This window comes from Vanacampus margaritifer, chromosome 4 (genome assembly GCF_051991255.1).
Source record: "Vanacampus margaritifer isolate UIUO_Vmar chromosome 4, RoL_Vmar_1.0, whole genome shotgun sequence".
NCBI lineage: Eukaryota > Metazoa > Chordata > Actinopteri > Syngnathiformes > Syngnathidae > Vanacampus > Vanacampus margaritifer.
This window is the reverse complement of record NC_135435.1, coordinates 16,966,298-16,987,088: the sequence shown is the minus strand read 5'-3', so window position 1 is coordinate 16,987,088 and position 20,791 is coordinate 16,966,298. Positions and strand designations below refer to the sequence as shown.

The 20,791-nt window shown below is 38.7% G+C and overlaps 1 protein-coding gene across 3 annotated transcripts in view; it reads right to left on the bottom strand.

Moving 5' to 3' along the window:
* Positions 1-20,791, bottom strand: part of furina (furin (paired basic amino acid cleaving enzyme) a) — a 60,774-nt gene that overhangs the window by 9,165 nt on the left and 30,818 nt on the right. For all 3 annotated transcript variants that reach the window (XM_077562966.1, XM_077562968.1, XM_077562967.1), the window contains exons 4-12: positions 15,543-15,638; positions 13,379-13,507; positions 13,175-13,251; positions 8,713-8,801; positions 4,479-4,651; positions 3,115-3,327; positions 1,245-1,345; positions 842-945; positions 509-626 (exon numbers count right to left, since the gene is read on the bottom strand). In XM_077562966.1, coding sequence (XP_077419092.1) covers positions 509-626; positions 842-945; positions 1,245-1,345; positions 3,115-3,327; positions 4,479-4,651; positions 8,713-8,801; positions 13,175-13,251; positions 13,379-13,507; positions 15,543-15,638 — 1,100 coding nt within the window. The remainder of the gene's footprint in view (positions 1-508; positions 627-841; positions 946-1,244; positions 1,346-3,114; positions 3,328-4,478; positions 4,652-8,712; positions 8,802-13,174; positions 13,252-13,378; positions 13,508-15,542; positions 15,639-20,791) is intronic.

Genomic DNA, 20,791 nt, shown 5'->3' with positions numbered 1-20,791 from the left:
GCGACTGAATCCCTAACAGCTCCCTTGGTTTAAATCAGTCAGGATTACGCTAACGTCAAATCACCTGCCCTGACCGCTCGCACCCACACAGCCAAACCGCAACAAGTGCATGATGGCTGGGTGATATGTCAGACTGTTTACAGTACTGCATATGAAATAGCCAAGGGGGAAAAAATGTATACCAGTTTTGTTTTCTTCCTCGCAGTGGGACTTCTCCAAAACTTGCTTTGGAAACTTAAGTTTGACAGACATTGCTGATGTGGACAAAAACAAGCAATTGATGCAAAAGATCGTACCTTCTGTAGTTCATCTGCCTCTGAATTCAAACTAACATTGCTCAAAAGATGTAGAGAGGCAAAATATATCAACAATTCTTCAGTATAGTTTCTGCCGCTGTGATATGTAGCTTGACAACATTAACCTAGGGCGTAAACTGCTCTAAATAATTGAATATGGAGAGGATTATCGTTTGCTTTGAAATACAATGAGCAGTGTGTGTTGCACAAACTTTGGCTCCAAGAGCATGGTGATCACACATTTTCGTTGTGGTCCCATGTTGGTCCATGTCCTTGCCAGTGCTACGATTGCACTGGCATCAAGCAGGCCATATCCGTATGAATGGCTAACTGCAGGAAATGAGAGAGAAAAAGAGACAGACAAGATATGACAGCTGGCCTTCTGAAAGAAACATTTTCAACTCAGGCTTTGGAATGCATGCCACTTCAAGAAATGGAGTTGTTTGATCTCTAATTTTAATTTAGCTTCAGCAGTGGATGCAGAATATAATATTGTGCGCGAAGGACATGACGCCACACAGAAGGCGTGAACTTGAGTTGTGTACCTTTGCGTCCAACCCCGTTGGTATTCCAGTCATTGGTGGCCAGGTGGGCAGGGTGAGAAGTTCGCACAACCAGATGTTGCATGTCTCTCCAGGTCAAATTTTTACTGGAAAAAAATGCAAACACAAGCACATGTGCAGACACACAGTGAGGTTGACATTCTCAACAGTTTCCAGCCAGATGACTGAAGACGCTACATCGTGGGCAACGACTGTCCGCAATCATCCTGCAAAGTTGCACCTTTGAATTATTGTGACTCCTCAATCTGCTTAGAATGTCATGTTCAGCAGAAAAAAGTGCCAAGTATACAGTGTATATTTAGATCAGCGGACATTTTTAGAAGATGAATCTTAGGACAAAGCTGCGGGCGAAGTGGGATTTTGGAAATGACTGATTAGCACTTACTTTGCCTCAAGAGCCAGAGCGATGATTCCAGCAGCCAATGGGGCGGATGCAGAGGTCCCCGTGTGGGAGTCTGTGCATTTAGCCTTAAGATCTGTCGTGATCTGAAAAGGAAAAAATAATTCCGTTAGCTTACATGAGCCTGCTAGGGCCAATCTTTCTGACGCTCCAATTGCCACTTATTATCTTATTATCATGTAAATGTATCTGCTGGAAGTGAACAGTTGAAATGTTAAAGATGTGGGAAATTGTGAAAATGGATCCCTTGTCCAGGAGGGGAGTCAGATGGTGAAATCATTCCTTTTCCTTCTACCTCGGCCCAGGAGGTGTCTTTTCAGATTCAACAGTTGCAGCATACCTACTTTATGTCCAACAGCAAAGGGCCTTGGTTGGTTGCACAGGGCAGCTGCTGGTGTGATTTACAAAATATGCAGTAATATGAGGCAAGAAGCAAGCAATCTCCGAAAGGATGCAGGTCAGGAAGCTAAAATGAGAGAAGCTCCGCGGAAATCACGCATACCAAGCGACGCGGCCCAATGCGACCCAGCTGAATAATAGTGGGGGGGAAATACAGTCAGCTCGGCAACAAGTACAACATAAAATCAAAGCCACATGTGTAAGGGATGCGACTGGCCCACCCAGCGAATATGACTGCTCGAATGTAGACCTAAATGATTCCATGTTTGTGACATGAATGTTAAGCAGCAAGCTTACCAGGAGGACTTCCAGCAGCTTACAATATTCATAATCATTTTAATGGACCAAAAGTGAATTAATGGATGAAAAAAGAAGAGGGCAGATCAGGTAGAGGATCAGGAAGTCATAAAGCTACAGACCACAATGCTGCCTTTCAAGTTAATCAACAAGCAATTATTGCGCAAAACCGGGTTCTTCTTGCTTGTCTTCGAACATGACTCTGCAAGTCATGCTATAATCATGTGTTTAAAACACAACAGCCAACAGTTTCCCCATCATGCATTTACTGATATTTAGAGCTAATCATAAGACACAAAGAAGACATTCTCAATAGCGGTTTAACCCTGGAAAACCCAAGAACCCTTTTCTTCTTTGGAAAATTATGAATTATACATTAAATGACTGCTATAGGTTCACTGAACACCAAAATATATGTTTTTTCAATTTTAACCCTTGTTTTTTGAACTAGCTCAGAGTTGCTAATTTATCAAAAAATATATATTATAAAACATACTCTTAGGCATTCTGCAACATGATATGAAATAGATTAACAAAAAAAAACACAATTTTACCATCTGATGGTTTGCTGAGAAGATGGTTTTGTTTGGATTGATTTCCAGCTCAACAAAACAGCATGTTGCCAGCCATCTTGTCACCACCACTCTGGCTCATGTAAGTGCAATATTCATCCACTAGATGGCCCCATGCAGGGGTCAGAAGTGGCCCTCTGGACTTTTGAAGTTAAATTTGCAAAAAAAAAAAAAAAAAAGGTCTTTGTTATTTGAGTAGCAGAATTTATAGGGGCCAAATTTGACCTTGAGGGTTCTCCAGGGTTAAATGTGGAATCACGCACTGTACGTACACTTAATGGGGGGGCACCATAGTCACACATGCCACCATCAATAATGATTGTGTATTAATAATGAAACCCATCACTATTTAAAATTAAGCACATAGCCATACAGTCTACCTTAAAGGTTGGGGGGGGGGGGGGGGTGGCCTACATTTAGAGATTTACAAATTGTTGTCGTAAAAAAAAAATTGTGATATTGCCTGGATGAATGGGCCAAAATGACTACGAAATTAACAAGGGATGGCAACATCTGTGATAGGATTTATCGGACGTAGAGTTTGGAAGCCAAGAGTTTCTGATTGCAGTTTGGTAACCAAAACTTACTATTTGCTTCTCGTTGAGGTTGCCCGAGCTGTAGGTGGTCGCGAGGGTTGAGGAGCAAGCCTCGCTGTACCAGGGGACAAAGCCATTCTGTGTGGAGCTGCTGATGGATAGAGTGTAGATGCTGTTGGTGTAGCCATCACAGTTACAGCTGTCCTTATCTCTCCCACCGTTGCCAGATGCCCACACAAAGATTGAGCCCAAACCTCCACGACCCTGAAGGATGGAAAAGACATTCAAGAAAAAGACAGAAATTAAAATTTAAAGATCAAGGAGGAAATTAAAAGCATCTAATATCAAGCGACACGCAAGATAGACCGGTTACTGCAGTATACCATCCAAACTCTCAGTCAAGTGCAATAATTCAGCTTTATGGTATTGAGTGGCACCATTTCAGTGCATTGATCCAACCTGTACATGTGCCACCCCACTGCCAACTGACAGCGCAGTCACTGCAGCAATCATCAAAGTAGTCTGTGTCAGCAGTCCCAAATCAGTTTTATGCCTCGAATCCTGCAGTTCATAACGAGCCTGTGTGTAGTTGCTTGGATGCATTTATGCATGGCGTGCATATGTGAGCGCCTGGGGAAGGATCTGTTGGCTTATCAATCTCTTTTTACATGACACAATCCAATGCAATAAAACAAGAGGGGCTACCAAGTGCAGGCCTGTTTACAAGAAGACATACACCAACTGCAAATCACAAGTCTTCTTGATTTGTTGCTTTATCTGGAAAGACTCAAATTAAGTCTTTTATCCCAAGATCTAACACGGTATCCATTTGTTTAAAATACATGTTTGGCAGCATTTTAACATATAGTGTTTTATGTCCTTAGTTTGGGTTTGCAGGATAATTTCGGTTGGAAATGAGCAGCATGCCTTTTTTCCTAGCTATTTTCATTGGTCATGCATAGGCATCGCACTTAAAATAGGTCACAGACTAATTTTGACAATATTATGCATAAATCAGTGGGGAAAATCAAATGATGATGCAAAGGCACCTTAAAAATCAATATGCACTTGCTATGAGAGTTCCGAGGTAAAAAGAGGTTAAATTTGGTTAAGTTTAATCAATGACTTTAAAATAAACTTTCATGCAACATTTCCTCATCAGTTCAAATAGAATTTCCTTCCGTTCACATTTAATTTTCATCATTTTCCTGACTGGTGGCTTTCAGAGCACATTCCCTTCCGTTCATAATTGTCAGGGTCAAACACCGCTTTGTTCCTTCCACTTTTGTCCTCTCATGCTTGAACAGTTCAATTACACACTGTTGAAAGGAAGCCACACACAAGCAGTAAATAATTTCTCTCATACAAATGACAACCCCCGCACCGACTCACCCACCCACATATACAGTACGCACCTCAGTAACTCCACGCAGAAAGGCCTCTTTAGCAAGTTTGGCAGGCCCATCCACAGTTTTGCCATCATCCTCTGGGCCCCAGCTGGCGCTGTAGATGTCAATGTGTTGGGGGTTCAGGCTGAGAGACTGGGCCTCCACCATATCTGTCACCTCGCCATCCAGCATGCGCACGCCTGCATTAGTGTTAAAACACACAAGTACAATAAGCTTACTTTGAAACTTTGTTATGCTCGGTTTATAATCATCATTTTATGTAATGGGTTGTCACATCACAAGAGCATTTTAATGAGCTATCACATCTACTTTTTTAATTTCATCATTTGAATTGCTACAAGATTGTTATAGTGAAACTTACATCAAAGTCAATCATTTCAAAACTTTGTCCACTGTTAATGTGACCTATTAAGCTATAGAACTCTGGGGGGACTTTCAGGCTTAGTAAAAATAAACGACTGACATAATGCTTCAAAAGTGTGCACACCCTCTTATAAATATGCGCCTGTGGTCAGAACTAACCAATCACACTCCAACTCGTATTAAATGGGAATCAGTCAAGGCATTAAACATAACATGGATCACTGAAGATTGTTATCACTGGATGTCTCTCCAATTTTGACGAAAAGACAAGATTAAAACTGGTAAAGGAGGCTACCAAGAGGAGTTTATGGAAAGGACTGGCTGTTCAGTACATGTCACAACAATCACTCATCTTCTTCATGTCTAGTTTATGGGTAAGATGGTGAGACGGAAGCCTCATCTTACAAAGAAAAACATCCAAGCTACATTTTGCAAAAACACACTTGAAATCTCCCAAAAGCAGGTGGGAAAATGTTGGCCCAAACATTGCTCATCACCAAACAAACACCTACAGTGAAGCATGGTGTGTCAGGTTCATTATTTGGGGCTGCTTTTGTTTAGCTGGTACTGCAGCTTTTTAGTCAAAGTGGAGGGAATTATGAACAGTTCCAAATAACAGTCGGTGTTAGGACATAACCGTCACGCTTCTGCTAGAAAGCAAGAAAATGTCATGAAAAGCCCGCTCAAACTTTTACTTTATTCAGAGGGACTTTGAAATGGTAGCAGGGCTGGCTTACTACTTCCATTTAATGAGTTTGAATATTATTTGTTGACTCTGAGCACAGCCACGTCCTTAGTTATAAGAATGTGTGCACCCTTGTGCAGCCACATTCTTAGTTTATGCTTGTTTATCCTTGCAAGGGGAAAAAAACAAATAAATTGTACAGGGAAAAACTTTATAGATTAATCGTCTTGATTTAATTTTTCTATCACAAAAAACTGACATTTGAATGGGGTGCATAAAGTTTATATTGACTGTATATAGCAGGTCAAGTCAATGGTGTTTTAATTTTGTTGTGCGTTTACTTCCAATATGCGGCCCAAGCACTCCATTGTACTTCCTATTTTAGGGGAGGTGTAACTCAAAGGCAGTAAGGCACACAGCAGCATTACTGTGGAGTTGCTTATTTGCATAATTCTAGTGCAGTTCATTGTGTGCCTTTTGGGTATATGTACCATCTGAGCAATCCGTCTTGTGAGATTGAAACTGATGTTTCATCTTTTTTTTTTTTTTTTTAAACATAGATGACCTCACCACCAACATAAAAAAACAAATAAATTGCTGCTGTGCTCGAAATGGTTCAGAAAGAACAAGTTCAGCTGCATTGGAGCTTCAACTCAATTTCTAAAACAGAATATTCTAACAGAAAGATGAAAGGAATCTTCATGAGTGCGCATATATCAAAGTGTATCAAATGACACATGAATAAATGAGATACAAAAATATTTTGATTGAAACAGGAGAAAAATAAGCATAGATCAAACAAATGACTACAGAAAAGGCATGCAGACAATGACTTCTGTGTCCTAAGTGCTAATGTTTACATTCTTCTCTTGCGCCTTACTTTTTGTTTCAGTGACATTCCTACGAGACTCTGTTAGTAGTAACAAATGAAATACAATTCCAGAACACATGTTCCAAAACACATTTGGTGCATTGCATAATTTCCCCTCGACAATATGCTGCTCTATTCCAAGAAAGCAAACACTATCACTAAGCCGTCCTGCAAAAGCATCAAATAGGACTTTGTAGCAGCATTTCTGTGGTAGCGTCAACTTCTGTGCAAGGGTTTTTATAATTCACAGAGGAGCTTCAAAGTATCCCCAAACCTCCACAAGGTCATAAATAAGCAAGATAGCCAGGAATATACCCTAGACACACACATTATGGTTCAATGTGTGCATGTCGACAAACACTTTGTTGATTAGGGCTTTACAGGGTATGTCTCATCATCTGGAAAATTAGAAACAGGTAAATGTGCCCTCCTGTTATAAATTACGTCAAATTGCTATCCCAGCTTTTCTTTCTTTTTTCCCTAATAACATTATTTGTCTATAATTGGACTTTCAAGATTTTAGAACAGTGTATGCATTCAGCACTTAAATGTTCAGTGAATGTGTGGCATGCCACTGTAGCCCGTGCCAGGACAAATTTCATACTTGGACCCCAAACCTCGCAATAATATGTTAGATTCTAAAAAGGTTTATTTTGAAACATTTTTATAGCGCTAGGAATGCATTCTTTAGTGCCAAGAACAACTTTGAAAGTTAAGACAGAATTCCAGACCACTGAGACTGTATTTCTCTCAGTTGACTTAAGAGTCTGCAAGGTATAATGGCTGGCAAAAGTGAACTTGTACCTGTATGTGTTTTGTTTCAACTAGTTCTAAATTGGTTGTTTGAAACAAGACTTCACAGCTGATACGCTTGTGAAGGCTGCTCCACCTATGAGCCCACACACAGCACACCTTTTATCTTAATGAGAGTGTATGCGATATTCCCACAAGGCACCTAGAATGATCATAAAAGATGAGCGGGACGGCGTTTTTTAGTGAGGGGGTCCAAATTTGACACGACAGCTGGAAGTGGCTTGTAGGAGAGATCAGCAAAGATGAAAAGAGAGAACCGGCACTGGGATAAAAGCTGCTGCAGCCTGCTGCTTAAAGAATAAACTTTACATCTGGAGAAGCCAAATTAGAGGCAATTGAAAACATCCTGTAAACACATGCATTAGAGTCTACTGACTAATTTATCACAAGTAAACCATCTTAACATTGCTCCATTTTTATTTAATTAAAAGGGGGGAAAATATGAAAATCAAGTTCCAGGAAAATATCACTGAGGAAGGCCGCAAAAACCTATCTAGAACCAATTCATCACTGCTGCTTCAACAGTTTTAACAGTGTTAAACTAATTTCAATCAGATCTGAGAAAACACTTAACTGCTAAGGGTACCTTTAAAAAAAAGGGGGGGGGGGGTGATCTTACTTTATGCCACATAGAAATTTTCTCATGATCTACTCTTCAATCACCTAACTAATTGGCTTTGAATATGAAGAAAGTGTTTCAAACTACCTACAGAATAGGACTGTCAGAGCGAATGTAAAAACTAAATTACGGTTAAATCAACATAAAAATTGTAATCATTTATAAAAACAATTGTTAAATGTTGGGGGAAACGGAAAAACTCAGCACACACATCTATTAACTTTCAACACTGTGTCTGTCATTCCAGAGCATACATCAATTATAAAAAGTGTTTCAAGCAGCCAGGCCTTGTTCTAATTGTGGTTGTGTTGTAAACATCAAAGCAGGGTATTAGCAACATTGTGCAAATGTGTTTTCTGTTGACTAGACGTCGACCCAAGTCTGTGATGTGGCATCAAAAATCTCCAAAGCCCCTCTGTTGTTAGTTAGAGACAACAGCACTGCCATGTCTGTTCACTTCAAATCAAATGACACTTTTCTTTTTAGGTAGGACATCTTTACAATATTTCCATTATTTGATGACCCAGTTTCATTAAATTGGATACAAACTAGCTGTGGGAATCACAGAATAACTCATGACAATATAATTGTTGACATTTTACCAACAACGATAATCAATACACTGGGAGTGGAAAACACAATGCATCACAATGAACGCCATGAAATTAACAAAGCAAGGCCTTGATAATTTTATATTGATATCCCCATAAAGCAGTTATTTTGCGAATTTAATCATCTGACTGATTTGGATTCATCAATCAGGTCAAAAATTACACAAAATTACAGTTATCATCACTCTGTTGAAACCATTATGTTGATAATGCAAGGCTGTCATTACTTGCTTGGGTTGATCAAAAGCAAGTAACGTAACGTTTTCCAGATAACATACCTCCAATCTTGGCATTGTAAGCCACACCAACTCCGCAGATGCCATTGTTGGCTACTGCCGCCACCTCTCCTGCACAACGCGTTCCATGCCTAGAAAAAGAAGGGGGAGTTGAGAATTTATCATTCACCGAAAAATATAGCATTTTATTGTACACTTACAGGGCCAAGTAATGCACTTGGCTAATAATGTTGTGTGTGAGATATTGTGCTGTAAATGTGTTAAAAACGGCACATAGAGACAAACAAATGTATGAAGAAATGTTTCTGGCTTTGATTTCTTCAAACAAACCTAAATTCATATTTGTCAAAAGAAAAAGAAAAAAACATAAATGCCACTGTGTGAATGCACTATACATTATTTACAACCCGCAGGAATTGTTAACCTTGGAGAGGTGTGCACAAAATCCATCAAATGAAAGGCAAAAAAACATATCCTCTACATGTGAGATGGATTTTTGTGAAGCCATTTCCCATTTTAACACAGTGTCTTTCATTATTCCAAAGCCTCTGTTGTAATGTATCTAGCTTGAGGTCCGAAAAACTGGCTGATCAGCACATTCCAGCCAGGTGCATTCCCCTTGTTGGCCAGATGGATACATACTCCTTATGCCCTTCAACATATTGCAGACCCTGTTTGCGGTTTAACCAGCTCCGAACAGGAAGCCCGAGTCGATGTGCCAAATCAGGCAGGGCAGAAGAGAAACTACTATACAAGCAAAATTTCATCCAGCCAAAATTAGGCATACTTGCTGACCTGGCACACAAATCAGAAAAAGTGCAGCATTCAGGTTAAAATGATCACAAATCATAACATTTTCCCAGACTATAATTAAATGTATTTATTTGCATTATGCGAGCTAAGGGAGTGGACATTAGTCATTTAACATAGCCAATGTGCTAACGTTTGAGTGTCACGGGCAATTACTTTTGTATGCGTTACATGGAGGGAGGGAGGCAGGATGGTAAAACACACAAAGCAAAAAAAAAAAAGATAGAAGAGTAAACCCACACACATCATCTTGGCAATTTTCCAAAACATTTTATCTTAGCACTTCCTGAAATCCATTCTGCTGGGGTACTGCTGCGGTCGTGCAGAATACATGCTTGGGATGTTGCTGATGAGAAGGAGATAAATGATAAGCATTCAAGCAAACCTTTTCGAGCTCTGCCTTTGACACATTCATTACAGACACGAGCCTGATAGATGGTTTCATGGAATACAAATGTGATCAGAGAGAGGGATTCATTTCTTGGTTTAGGAATCTGATTGAGAAAAGAGGATATTTACTTTCTCCAGATGAGAATACTATGCACACAGTACCAGTATCCCAAACTGGACATTATCACACTACTGATCTGTCAGAGGAACAGAGCACAACGCCACATGATAAGTAACAAGCATCCATCAAATATAAATCTTTTACAGTGTGTAATAAATCAGGATGCACCTGACAAAGTGGCATTAATAAAGGGACACGATTAACAAAGACACACTTCACAGAAGTCATGTTTTGATTACCGTACAACAAGTAGCCCACGGCAAGGTCTAAATAGTGAGGCAAACTTGCGTTACATCAAAGTTATATGTGGTCCCAAGGCCTAGAACAAGATCAGTATTCATATCCGCAACTGGCACCACCATTATCACTGCGCAAAACCATAACTGAGATTTAGTTCCACAGATCTGCTTTGGAATGGCTACTGTCATACAAATGTATTCCAAATTGCGTTTGCAGCTAGATTACAGTGAAAAGATATTTGGAGTGGACAAATGTGCAGTTATAAGAGAACATGTCAGAAATGCTGCTTGATGCTTTGGTCATTCCTTGAGCTCCACAACATTCATTTAAGTTTTCTGTGAAGAGCCACATGGGAAGTCATGAATAAAAAATAAAAATGACGTCTGTCAAGTTGCATTGTGACACAAATGTACATATTGGTTTAACAGGGGGAAAAAAATAATAATAATTTGTAGAATTCATAAGTGTTGGCAGATGTTCCTCGCCACTTTGCCAATGTCTTTTAAAAAAAATCTTATTTTTGGTTTCCAGGTTAATGCTAGCTAGTAATGTACCATTTCATTTTCTTTTAAATTCTAAAAATGGCAAACTTTTTATTGAAAAACTAGAACTAGTCTTGAACTAATCCTTAAATTGTTCATCCTAAACCGTACACTGATTTGTGCAGTCTTTGTTGTTGCTATCCTCAAAATCTGTTGAGCTACTTGATCGGGACCAACATCAGCAAAGGCTTCCCCGTAGAATCAATGAACTGAACACAGTCATCAACAGCAATCTTACTGTGAGTTTTATGACATCATCTCTCTCTGTGTTACACATTTATCATATTTTATGCTCACATTCCAGCACAATCTAATTAGCTGCAAGTCAATGAGAAATCATGGGAGCATACTTGTTTGAGGATGTACAGTATGTGATGAGTGATGGATATGTAACAAAGTAAATACGTATGGGCTAGTGATTGGCTTAAACGCAGGCGGTGCTGTAAAATGAAATAGCACTCGTCGGTTTCTGACATAAAACCGTTACTTTCAATGGGTTTTGCATAGGAGTTGGTTTTGCAGGGTTAGCAATTGCAACATTGAACGATGTGATAGTCGTTGGTGTGGCTCTATTTTAGTCAAAATGACGCCTGTCAGCTTTTGTGGTTAAACTTGTCATGTCTTATCTCTACTATCCCCTGAAAGCTCATCATACACATTCTAAATCCAACACTTATTATAAAAATACTTGACTATTTAGGCTATGGTCTATGTTGTTTGCCAACCATTAATAATGCAGTTTACCAATGTAAAAATGAACTTGTCTACCAATTGGGCTTGATGTTTATAGAGCTGTGAGAAAATGAAGTGTTGAGCCAGTTTACTGTCAACTAAAAATAAGTATGACATGCACTTCTGATTTTGTAGAATCATATTTTTTTTCCCCTTAGGTTCATCAAGAAAAACTCTGCATGGTAATAAAACATGAATAATGAATATACTTATTTTAAATCATGTTGGCATCCTCTGCACTCAACCCGGTCGATATGAGCCAAGTCGTTGGGGAATAAATAAATGCATTGAGAAAATGCACATTTGTAAACCATCCTGATGGGACTCGAAGGAAACTTTGGAAAAAGAAACATCTCGACAGCATGCTTTCTTAGATAAACAAGATGGTGAATGGTCACATTGCTACCGAGCCATCCTCACTGCAGCCCATATGTTGGGAAAGAAAGACAGCTTTATGGAGGTGAACAGAGTTGGGCTTTCTGCAGGAGAACAGACACTTTCAGTCTAACACAACCTTACACAGTTTTCCTGCCCACTGGTTGTTTACACATGCGTCTGCACCGACCCACTGTAAGGCGGGAAATCCGAATGCAGCACAAACATGATGCCTCTCATTCGGTCTTGCCACGGGGAAGGCAAAGGGAGCTGGGTGGCAAGAGATAAGGGCTGAGATGAGCCAGGGTTAGCGAGAGGTGCAGCAAGAGAGAAACATCAATAGCAAGTATCTTAGCTGGGCTCTGGGCCACTACGAGCCACAAGAGGTAATTAAGACTGCCTTGGCAGGGCTGTCAAAGTATGCAGCTCCTCCAGCGCGTGGCTCAACCACATTTTCATAGTTCCAATATTTCTGATTTTGACAGTGAGTTCAAGTCTACTCTTCCTTTTGGTAGGCTTTGAGCTTATATTGTCACAGAAAACAATATTCTGTTAGTCTTGAGAAATGAGTCAAAAATGCTTAAAAATGGCTGGCAATATGAGGACCTCTGCTTTAAAAACAGCTGACAGTCAGTGTAAAAAGGGAATAAAATTGTGTCATTCAAAACGGGATTATGATGATTAAGATTATGTTTTTTCAGGTTACAGACTTATGTTTGCAAATGTGCCATTTTTGAGCATTATCTTGCCTATTGCCAATAATCCTGTTGAGTTTCAAATAAAAGAAAAATAACCTCAGGCAAGGGCAAGTCACAAGTTGTACAGATGATGGACTGTAGGCGGGTTCATTCGGAGCCAAGGTATTGACTCGCTTTCATCAATTCTGATGACTTAATTCAATCAATTCTCTGCAAGACGCGATGTCTGTGTGGTGGTAAACAACCTCTAATGCCACCTGCAGAGGCCACTTCAATAAATCTGTTTTCTTCACACACTTCCTTTATCCGAGGGCAGATTTACTTTATACTTTAGATTTAGCTATACGGTATTAGCGTCCTAGTGGCACAGAGAGAAATAAAAGGTCACTGCAATTATGGAAATAAGGGATGGGTGCGTAATAGAGAGAAACTGTGCATTTTTTAAATGTGAGAGGCTTAAAAAGTTAAAATATCTTGATACGTTCAGTTGGACATGCTTTGAGAAATGGCTAGCCATGGCAAAGTATGAAAGACTATCAGGCCTGTTTAGCTCGGCTGAAGAAGACAAAGAAAAGGGCATTTTGCTCTGCATATACCTGTTATCATTAAGTTGTGTATATCTTGGCTGAGGGTCTGGGTCGCCATCATTCACATCATAGCTGGCATCAGGATCCTATGACAAAACATGCCAATAGTGCAAATTATTCACATATATTTACATAAAGGATGAAAATGATTAAACATGTTTCAACAAGGGCAACAGTAGGTTCTTCATTAAAACACTGAGGTTTTCTACTTACGTAGTTCTCACTGAGGTCCGGGTGGTTCTTTTCTATTCCATCATCCAGAATTGACACCACCACTCCTTTACCTGTGTAGCCCAACTGCCAAGCAGCTTTGGCATTCAAGTCATGGTGGTTGGTGTTGTACTGAGGACGGAAAAATGAATAATTTCCCTTATACTGATTTTATTTCATGGAGACTCAGCAAAGAGCTACAAAATGGCAATTTTTACAGTTTTATTCACACAAAATATGCTTAAGTACTTTTTAGTGAAAGGGAAATAACAGGGAAGCCATAAGGCGGGCTATAAAAAAACATGTTATTCAGTCGTAAAATATCAGCGCAACAAATTTGCTTTGTCATTAATGCAGACCAAAACACTGGAGACTTTGACGATGGCTCATTTTGTATGCCGTTTGATTTGCTGTTGACATTCAATGTGACCTTTTCAAAGCTGTGGCTTTCATCTGCTTCAAAGCTATCCTTAAGTTGTCAGTAGTTACAAATATAGTGCCTGATGTACTATCCAATGAGCCCTCCTTGCAGATGGCAGGCATTGTAAATGCTAACAGACACAATGATGTTTGCTCCTCAACCCTGTCATGCCACAGGCACAAAAACCATCAAGAGTATTTAGAGGCAAGCTGTGACAATGCTGACGAAGACTGATAAAAACTTGTGACGCTGAAAATCAACAGATTAAAGAATGTCATGGCCATTGACAATGAGTTTAGGAAAATGTCAAGCAAAATACGGTAGATTTAATAACATGGTGGCTGTTCATTTTATCAGTTCATCATCTATACTCTTGATTTCACACCTCATGATTTAGCAATTACAAAATTTAAAAAAAATCTGAATTAGGAGTGTCTTAATCAATATTTCTAAAGGGGCATGATATAAGTTTGCGTGTTATAATAACCATACTTTTCACCCGCGTTTTAAAAATTGTATAATAGACAGGAAGCACTATTGTGGCACAAATTATGGTTGTTGCCCCCATTTTCCTGTAGTCAGATAATGATGAAAGTTTCAGGTAGGAAACTTAAAGGTTTCTTCCTGCACGCGTGCACTCACGCCCTCTCTCTCCCCCTCTCTCCCCCTCTCTCCCCCTCTCTCCCCCTCTCTCCCCCTCTCTCTCCCTCTCTCTCCCTCTCTCTCCCTCTGGAGAACAAAGGGAGAAAGAAGAAACAAAATGATGACAATCTAGCAGTCTGACGCCAGCAAACCTCAGTTAGGCTATTATCCCATAGACATTAAACTGGTGATTATAGTCTTGAGAAGCAATACAGTAGTTCTAGAGTTCAATAGTGAAGGTGCAATGCATCGTTGCTCAGCTTTGCCTCTTTGCTTCTCTCTATTCAGTCAAGTAAACAAAAAAAAGGCTGGCCTCCCAACACATGAATAAAGGAAATGGAACACACAGCATTGGAAGAGGCGCAGAGCTCTTTTGTAGCCATGTTGAAAGTGTATGTATACATTTTGATCAAAGCACCGCTGATCCCAGCAGTGAAAGGGATTTGAGAAATGCGAAGATGTTGCTCCAGTTTCTATTGACATTTTTAATAAGCTTTTAAACCTTGTGCTGTCATATTTAAAAATTAAAATGTTTTCCCACACAAATTGCATCCACGTCTAATAAATCATTTGTATCATTATTGAAGATTTAAATACCATCTATTTACTGTAGTGAATTTACTAGTTTGTTGCAGTGAAAATGAAATATTTTCATCCATTTATTTTTTGAACCAACGTGTTGCATATCAGAGTGTGCCTTGATTTAAATACAATGTAGATTCTACATGTAGTTAGCGATGCTTTTAGCAGCCTGACGTTCACTGAAATTCAGCAAAACATATAAAATAAGTCGTGAGATTCAGGATTAATTGTGTAGTTCTTACTTGGGATACTAAATGTGGATTTAAAGACTCACTTTTAAAAAGCACAAAGATTATTATACTGTACAGAAGCTGCTTTGCTTTAACTGCAAAATTGCATCTTGATAGATTCACACTGGATTATATTTTCGATCATGGGAGCAATCACAGTTCGACATTGGATTGTCAGTATTGACTTCGGATAAAAAGATCAACCGGTGTGCAGTGACAAAACTCAAGAACACAGAAACGCACACGCACATGCAGCTTTACTGGATCTCAGCTTCGTACAACTCCAACTCACCAAGTACCACTGGTCCTTGAATTTCGGATCAAATGGGTCCACGTAGATATCCCTTTTTTTCCTATGTTTGACCAGTTGTTGCTCTGCCCAGGTCACCTATACACACACAAGTGATCAAACAAAAACAACAGTGAGATGCCGGTCAACATTAATATCCAGGAAAAAGACGGAAATAATGATGTACTCGTCATGTTTGTGGGTCATTGTGTCAAGTTATTTAATAGATATCATAATTCTCAGTGTGATGAAAGTTTACAGTGGGATTAGTGGCAAGGGGGATTGTGGCTGCCTTGCTAATTAATTGCAAAGTAGCAAGAGACTAATTAAACTTTATGAATCATTGTAGAGGAAGAGGAAATTAAAGATTAGACATCTTATTTGTACAGTTACAACATAATGATAGATAAATGTGTATGCACAGATACCACTATTTTCCAGACCGAGTACAAGTACTTATATATATTATGTATATTTGTGCTCTTGCCAAATACCAAGTACCGATAATGAACACCTTTAGATCTTGCAGTTGTGATGTTTTTTATTTTCATAAAATCACAATTATTTTTTGAGCATATAATAAGTTTGACAACTCCAACGACAGATGCTCACTAGACATGAGTGTTACATTAGCTGCTACACAGATGTGCTGTTAATTCAATGATAGATACCACCAGCTATATAATAATTTGTCTTAAAAGCGCAAAGGTTTATGTTAGTATCAAAGTCTGAGTGTGGGACTATGTTTCCACTGAGATGATGATTTTCTCCTTTCTAAGATGTGAATGGCAAGGCACAGTTCAACTGTGGCAACTTGCAGACATTTTTTTTTTTTTTACAATATGAATGGAATTGTCAGTAATATACATGTGAAGACAAAATAGTGAAGTTAAATTCACGCTGCACTTTGATGTCATTTTAACTTTGCGAGATTTAAAATGGGGCAACGGTGGACGAAGTGAGCAATTTCTCTCAGCAAGGTTTTATTGGATTTCTGTTTAAGGAAAATAGCAGTATCAACTTAAAAGCTTATAAAAGCAGAGTGAGACAGCCATGCGAAGCCACCACATTCGACTTCCCTCAAAAGCCCATGTGTTTCTCCCAAATTCCAGCCACAGAACTGGAAATACTTTCTCCTCATTTAAAGTTATCTACAGGCTCTACAAGCAGTACAGATAAATTCACTTTGGCATGGAATGCATTCGGCATGAAACGATTAATCAAATAATTCGCTGAAAAAAACAAGTTGGCGAGACGGCGGCGAGCAAGGAATTTGGGATTCTTTTACAGTACACCTGAAAATGATGTATACTCTTCTAAAAAAAAAAAATATATATATATATATATATATATATATATATTCACTGGTTGGGTTGCCCCACCTACTGCCCAAAGCCAGCTGGGATAGGCTCCAACGCCCCCCGCCACCCTTGTGAGGACAAGCGGTTAAATAAATGGATGGATGGATGGATAATCTCATAATATCTGACCCTTATCATTCAATTTTACAGCAACCATTCATTAGTGTACCAGTTGCAGTAAGTAGTGTGGTAAAGTTCTGCAGGGTAGTGCTAAATACACTGCTGTCCATTGATTGGTCAACAGTGATTTGCACTAGAGTCAGTAACGCCTTCACTGCTGTGGACATTTACATTCATCAACTGGAATCCAACCGTTTACTGCCAATACCAAGTACAATTATCAAAAGGTTTAGGTCATGTTTGTAAATCATTGTAAGGTAACAGATTCGTGTTGATCACACCTGGGCAAAGTACAGCCTAAGGGCCACATGTCTTCGATTGGCCAAGTCAAAATAACACATAAAATATGCACTACTTTTATTTTGAAAGTTGTGTCTTTAATTTATCTGTATGTTGGTACAAGTGAGGTAGTGAGCAGTAGCTACAGGACGGCATGGCTCAGTGGTAGAGTGATTGTCTCGCAACCCATGAGGTTGTGGGTTCAATCCCATGCCATTGTGACCACATCGAAGTATCCTTGAGAAAGATACTGAACCCCCAGTTGCTTCTGATGCTGCGTCATCAGTAGGTGAATGAGTAGTCGAATGTAAAGCGCTTTTGATGGCCTTGTAAGGTGGAAAAGCGCTATATAAATGAAGTAACATTTACAATTTGCATCTGTGGTGTTGGCAATTTAGCAAGGTTTTTGCTGAGCAGTATTTTGTGACTTTTTAGACGCCTCTAGCAACTATTTTTCCAAAAATAACAACAGTAGTCCTAATGTTGGCAACATTATTTACCGCACAGTGGAGGGAAATGGGCCAAGAGGATTAGGCCTGATAATACTGTACGCAAAATTTAAGACTGTATATATTGAGTACATTATAAATCATAATTGTATCATTAAACATCACTGTCAATGATATTATACTTCCACTTATCTGTATATTTGAGAGTGCTGACTAGAAACAGCTTATGAGTTAACGGTTGGTGCACAAAATTGTGCATATATGTATTTTCAATGACCCCTTATACTTTTGCATTTCATAATTATAACTCTATATACCATCTACACATGTATCATTTTATTGAAAGGAGACAATATGCATTTTCTAAATATACTATAGAACAAAGCTGAGGTTATCATGACGGCTTGGCCTTCTAGTTTCTCAAAGATGACTTGACTTTGCAGTCGCTTTGGATTTGAAATCAGCACAGCTTTCGAGTAGAAGCTAAAAAATTAGGGGTTATTTGAGGGACAAAACAAAGTGTCGCGTAGCTAGTAGATGCGTGTCATGATTGTCAGAAAAGGCTGATGCAGTTCACGGAGTGAATGATGAACTCCATGTGAACAAAAAAAAGCCACTGACATTCAACTTGAGTCATGCGGTGAGTCAGGTCCACTACATTTCTTAGTTTTATGTCAGGAAAAAATAATTTTGCCATCAAAAGCTTGTTTTTCTTGTTTGCAGTTTGAGATGTCACAGAAGAAGAAAAAAATGCTTCAAAGTTACTGATTATAAAAGAACAGAAAAGGTTTTGAAACTTTTTTTCTTGTGAAAGAAGAGTGTGTTTCTTTTGGTAGGTTCAGGACATAAAACATCACATAACACAATATTTTGTGGGTCTTGAAAGATCAGTCAAAATGATCAAAAACAGCTGGCAATATGGAGAGCTGCTTTGAAAACAGCTGGTAATAAATGAGTTGAGAGTTACATAAATTGTTTGATGCCTCAGAAAGGTTGTGCAATAAAATATTAAGTTAAGGGTGTCGTCATATATATATATATATATATATATATATATAATTTTTATTAGTGGACTTTTTTTGAAGTACATTTTAATGTATTTAGTTTTGTATGTTTTCAGTTACAGTGTAGCTATTTTGTCCACGTGCTTAATTAATCCAAAGGGTGCAAGCTCTGCCAATGAAACATTACAATAAAAATACAGTTGACAGACCACGGCATCTGTAGGACTGCAAAACAATAATTCACAACAAACAAAACATTTACATTCCATCTCATCCAAAATAATACAAGATGGACTTCATAATCGATAGTAATGAAGGTGGCAAATATAGCCAAGCTTTGGTTCCTCATTAGGCCCTGTTAGAAGGCTTCTCTGTTAGCCAGTAAGTGAGATCTGGCTGAGGTCCAGATCTTGTTGGTCGTAATTAAACACACAACAAGCTGGAAACACCTTTTATTCAAACTTCATCTTGGCCAGTTAACAAGCTGGCTGTAGACTAAGAAAAATGTAGTTGCTCAAAGCAAAAACAACTGTGGAATTTGTTAATCAAAACAACTTTGATTAGATTATTAATAGTTCAAACACACAAAAACATAAGAGGCATCTTTGCGACCCATGGTGAACTTTAAAAAGGGATATGTGAAAGGGTAATGCTTCACATTCTCTGAAGTGCTGTGGAGAACAGAAGAATTCAACAACAGGAAATGGAGGCCCAGTGGTAAAGGAAATCCCAAATAGAGAGGGAGGTGGCCTTAGCTCTTACAAGAGCGGCAGACGATTGCTCTTTTTTCCCCAGCCTGCACCTGTGCTGCCCAGCTGGCGTTCCCCATTTTAAGGTATTGATGGGTAAACGGAGCAATATTGTGAAGTTTGATAAATAAATGATGTTCCCATTTTTGTGTTTCCTTGGTTAATTTTAATGAGCATTGCCAGGTTGGGATGGATTTGACGTCCCTGCGCTGACAGGCTGTCATTTGCATCAATTAATTACTATTGCGTGATACACTGGATCACTTGCTTATGGATGTTTGTTTATTGAACATATAAAAAGGTAGCAGAAAAATTTAAAATTATTACACTATAATTATTTAAAAGAGAAACCTTAGACAGTAGATGGTGACAGTCACGGTTTGCATGTTCAAAAGGGAGCAAAAAGAAGCATCATCTGTCATTAGATCTACACTGTGAAAGAGCCAAAACCTCTTTCCAAGTTGAGTTATTTTGTTGTTGTCATAAATTAAATGTCTTGCAGTCTTTCCCACTTTCTTTGCATCATTTCCAGATAAAAACATGGCCAATTACAGAATAGAAATTCACTCATAAATAGTTTTGGACAGAAAATAGAAAATCTTTATTTATCTCAAGCATCTGCTGAATCATAATTTTATCCAACCTAGGTAAAAAAAAAGTGTGATTGTTTAAATATTCACAGGTAACTATTACGGGCTCAGACATCAAGAAACACTATGTACTAATTATGGATGTTCTGGTTTTGTTCCATTAAGTTATTTAGGTAATTCAATTTATGATTAAAAAAAAGTTTTAGGTTATTTCCCAGCGTTTAATATGAACTAACTCTAGCTTCAAAATGCCTCATATTCCCATTGCTATGAATATTAATTTCACACAGATTTTCACTTTGTCCTTTTCAATGGTGTAGGGCACAGGCTAATTTCCAAGCTAACCTCAAACTGACTTGCAAGACTACTGGAAAATATAGAAACGTGAAATTTCCATTAGGATCAGTCTCGAAGACTGAAATGAATTTCGGAGGGAGTGCTTATGACTTGCAGGCCTCCTGAAGCCTGTTTAACTTCCATCACTCTTATGACAACAGTCCGTATACCGGTAGATGCTGTCTGTGTTTCACTTCTATTACTCACTTATATGACTCAAAATGGGGATTGTGAACTAACCCTCGGGTTATCACTCTTGATGAGAGATGTGCTTAATACAATTGGATGTGTAATAAATAATATGATAGCAATTATCTTCCATTAATAAGTAAAAATAATAGCCATTCCCTCTGAACTATTTCAA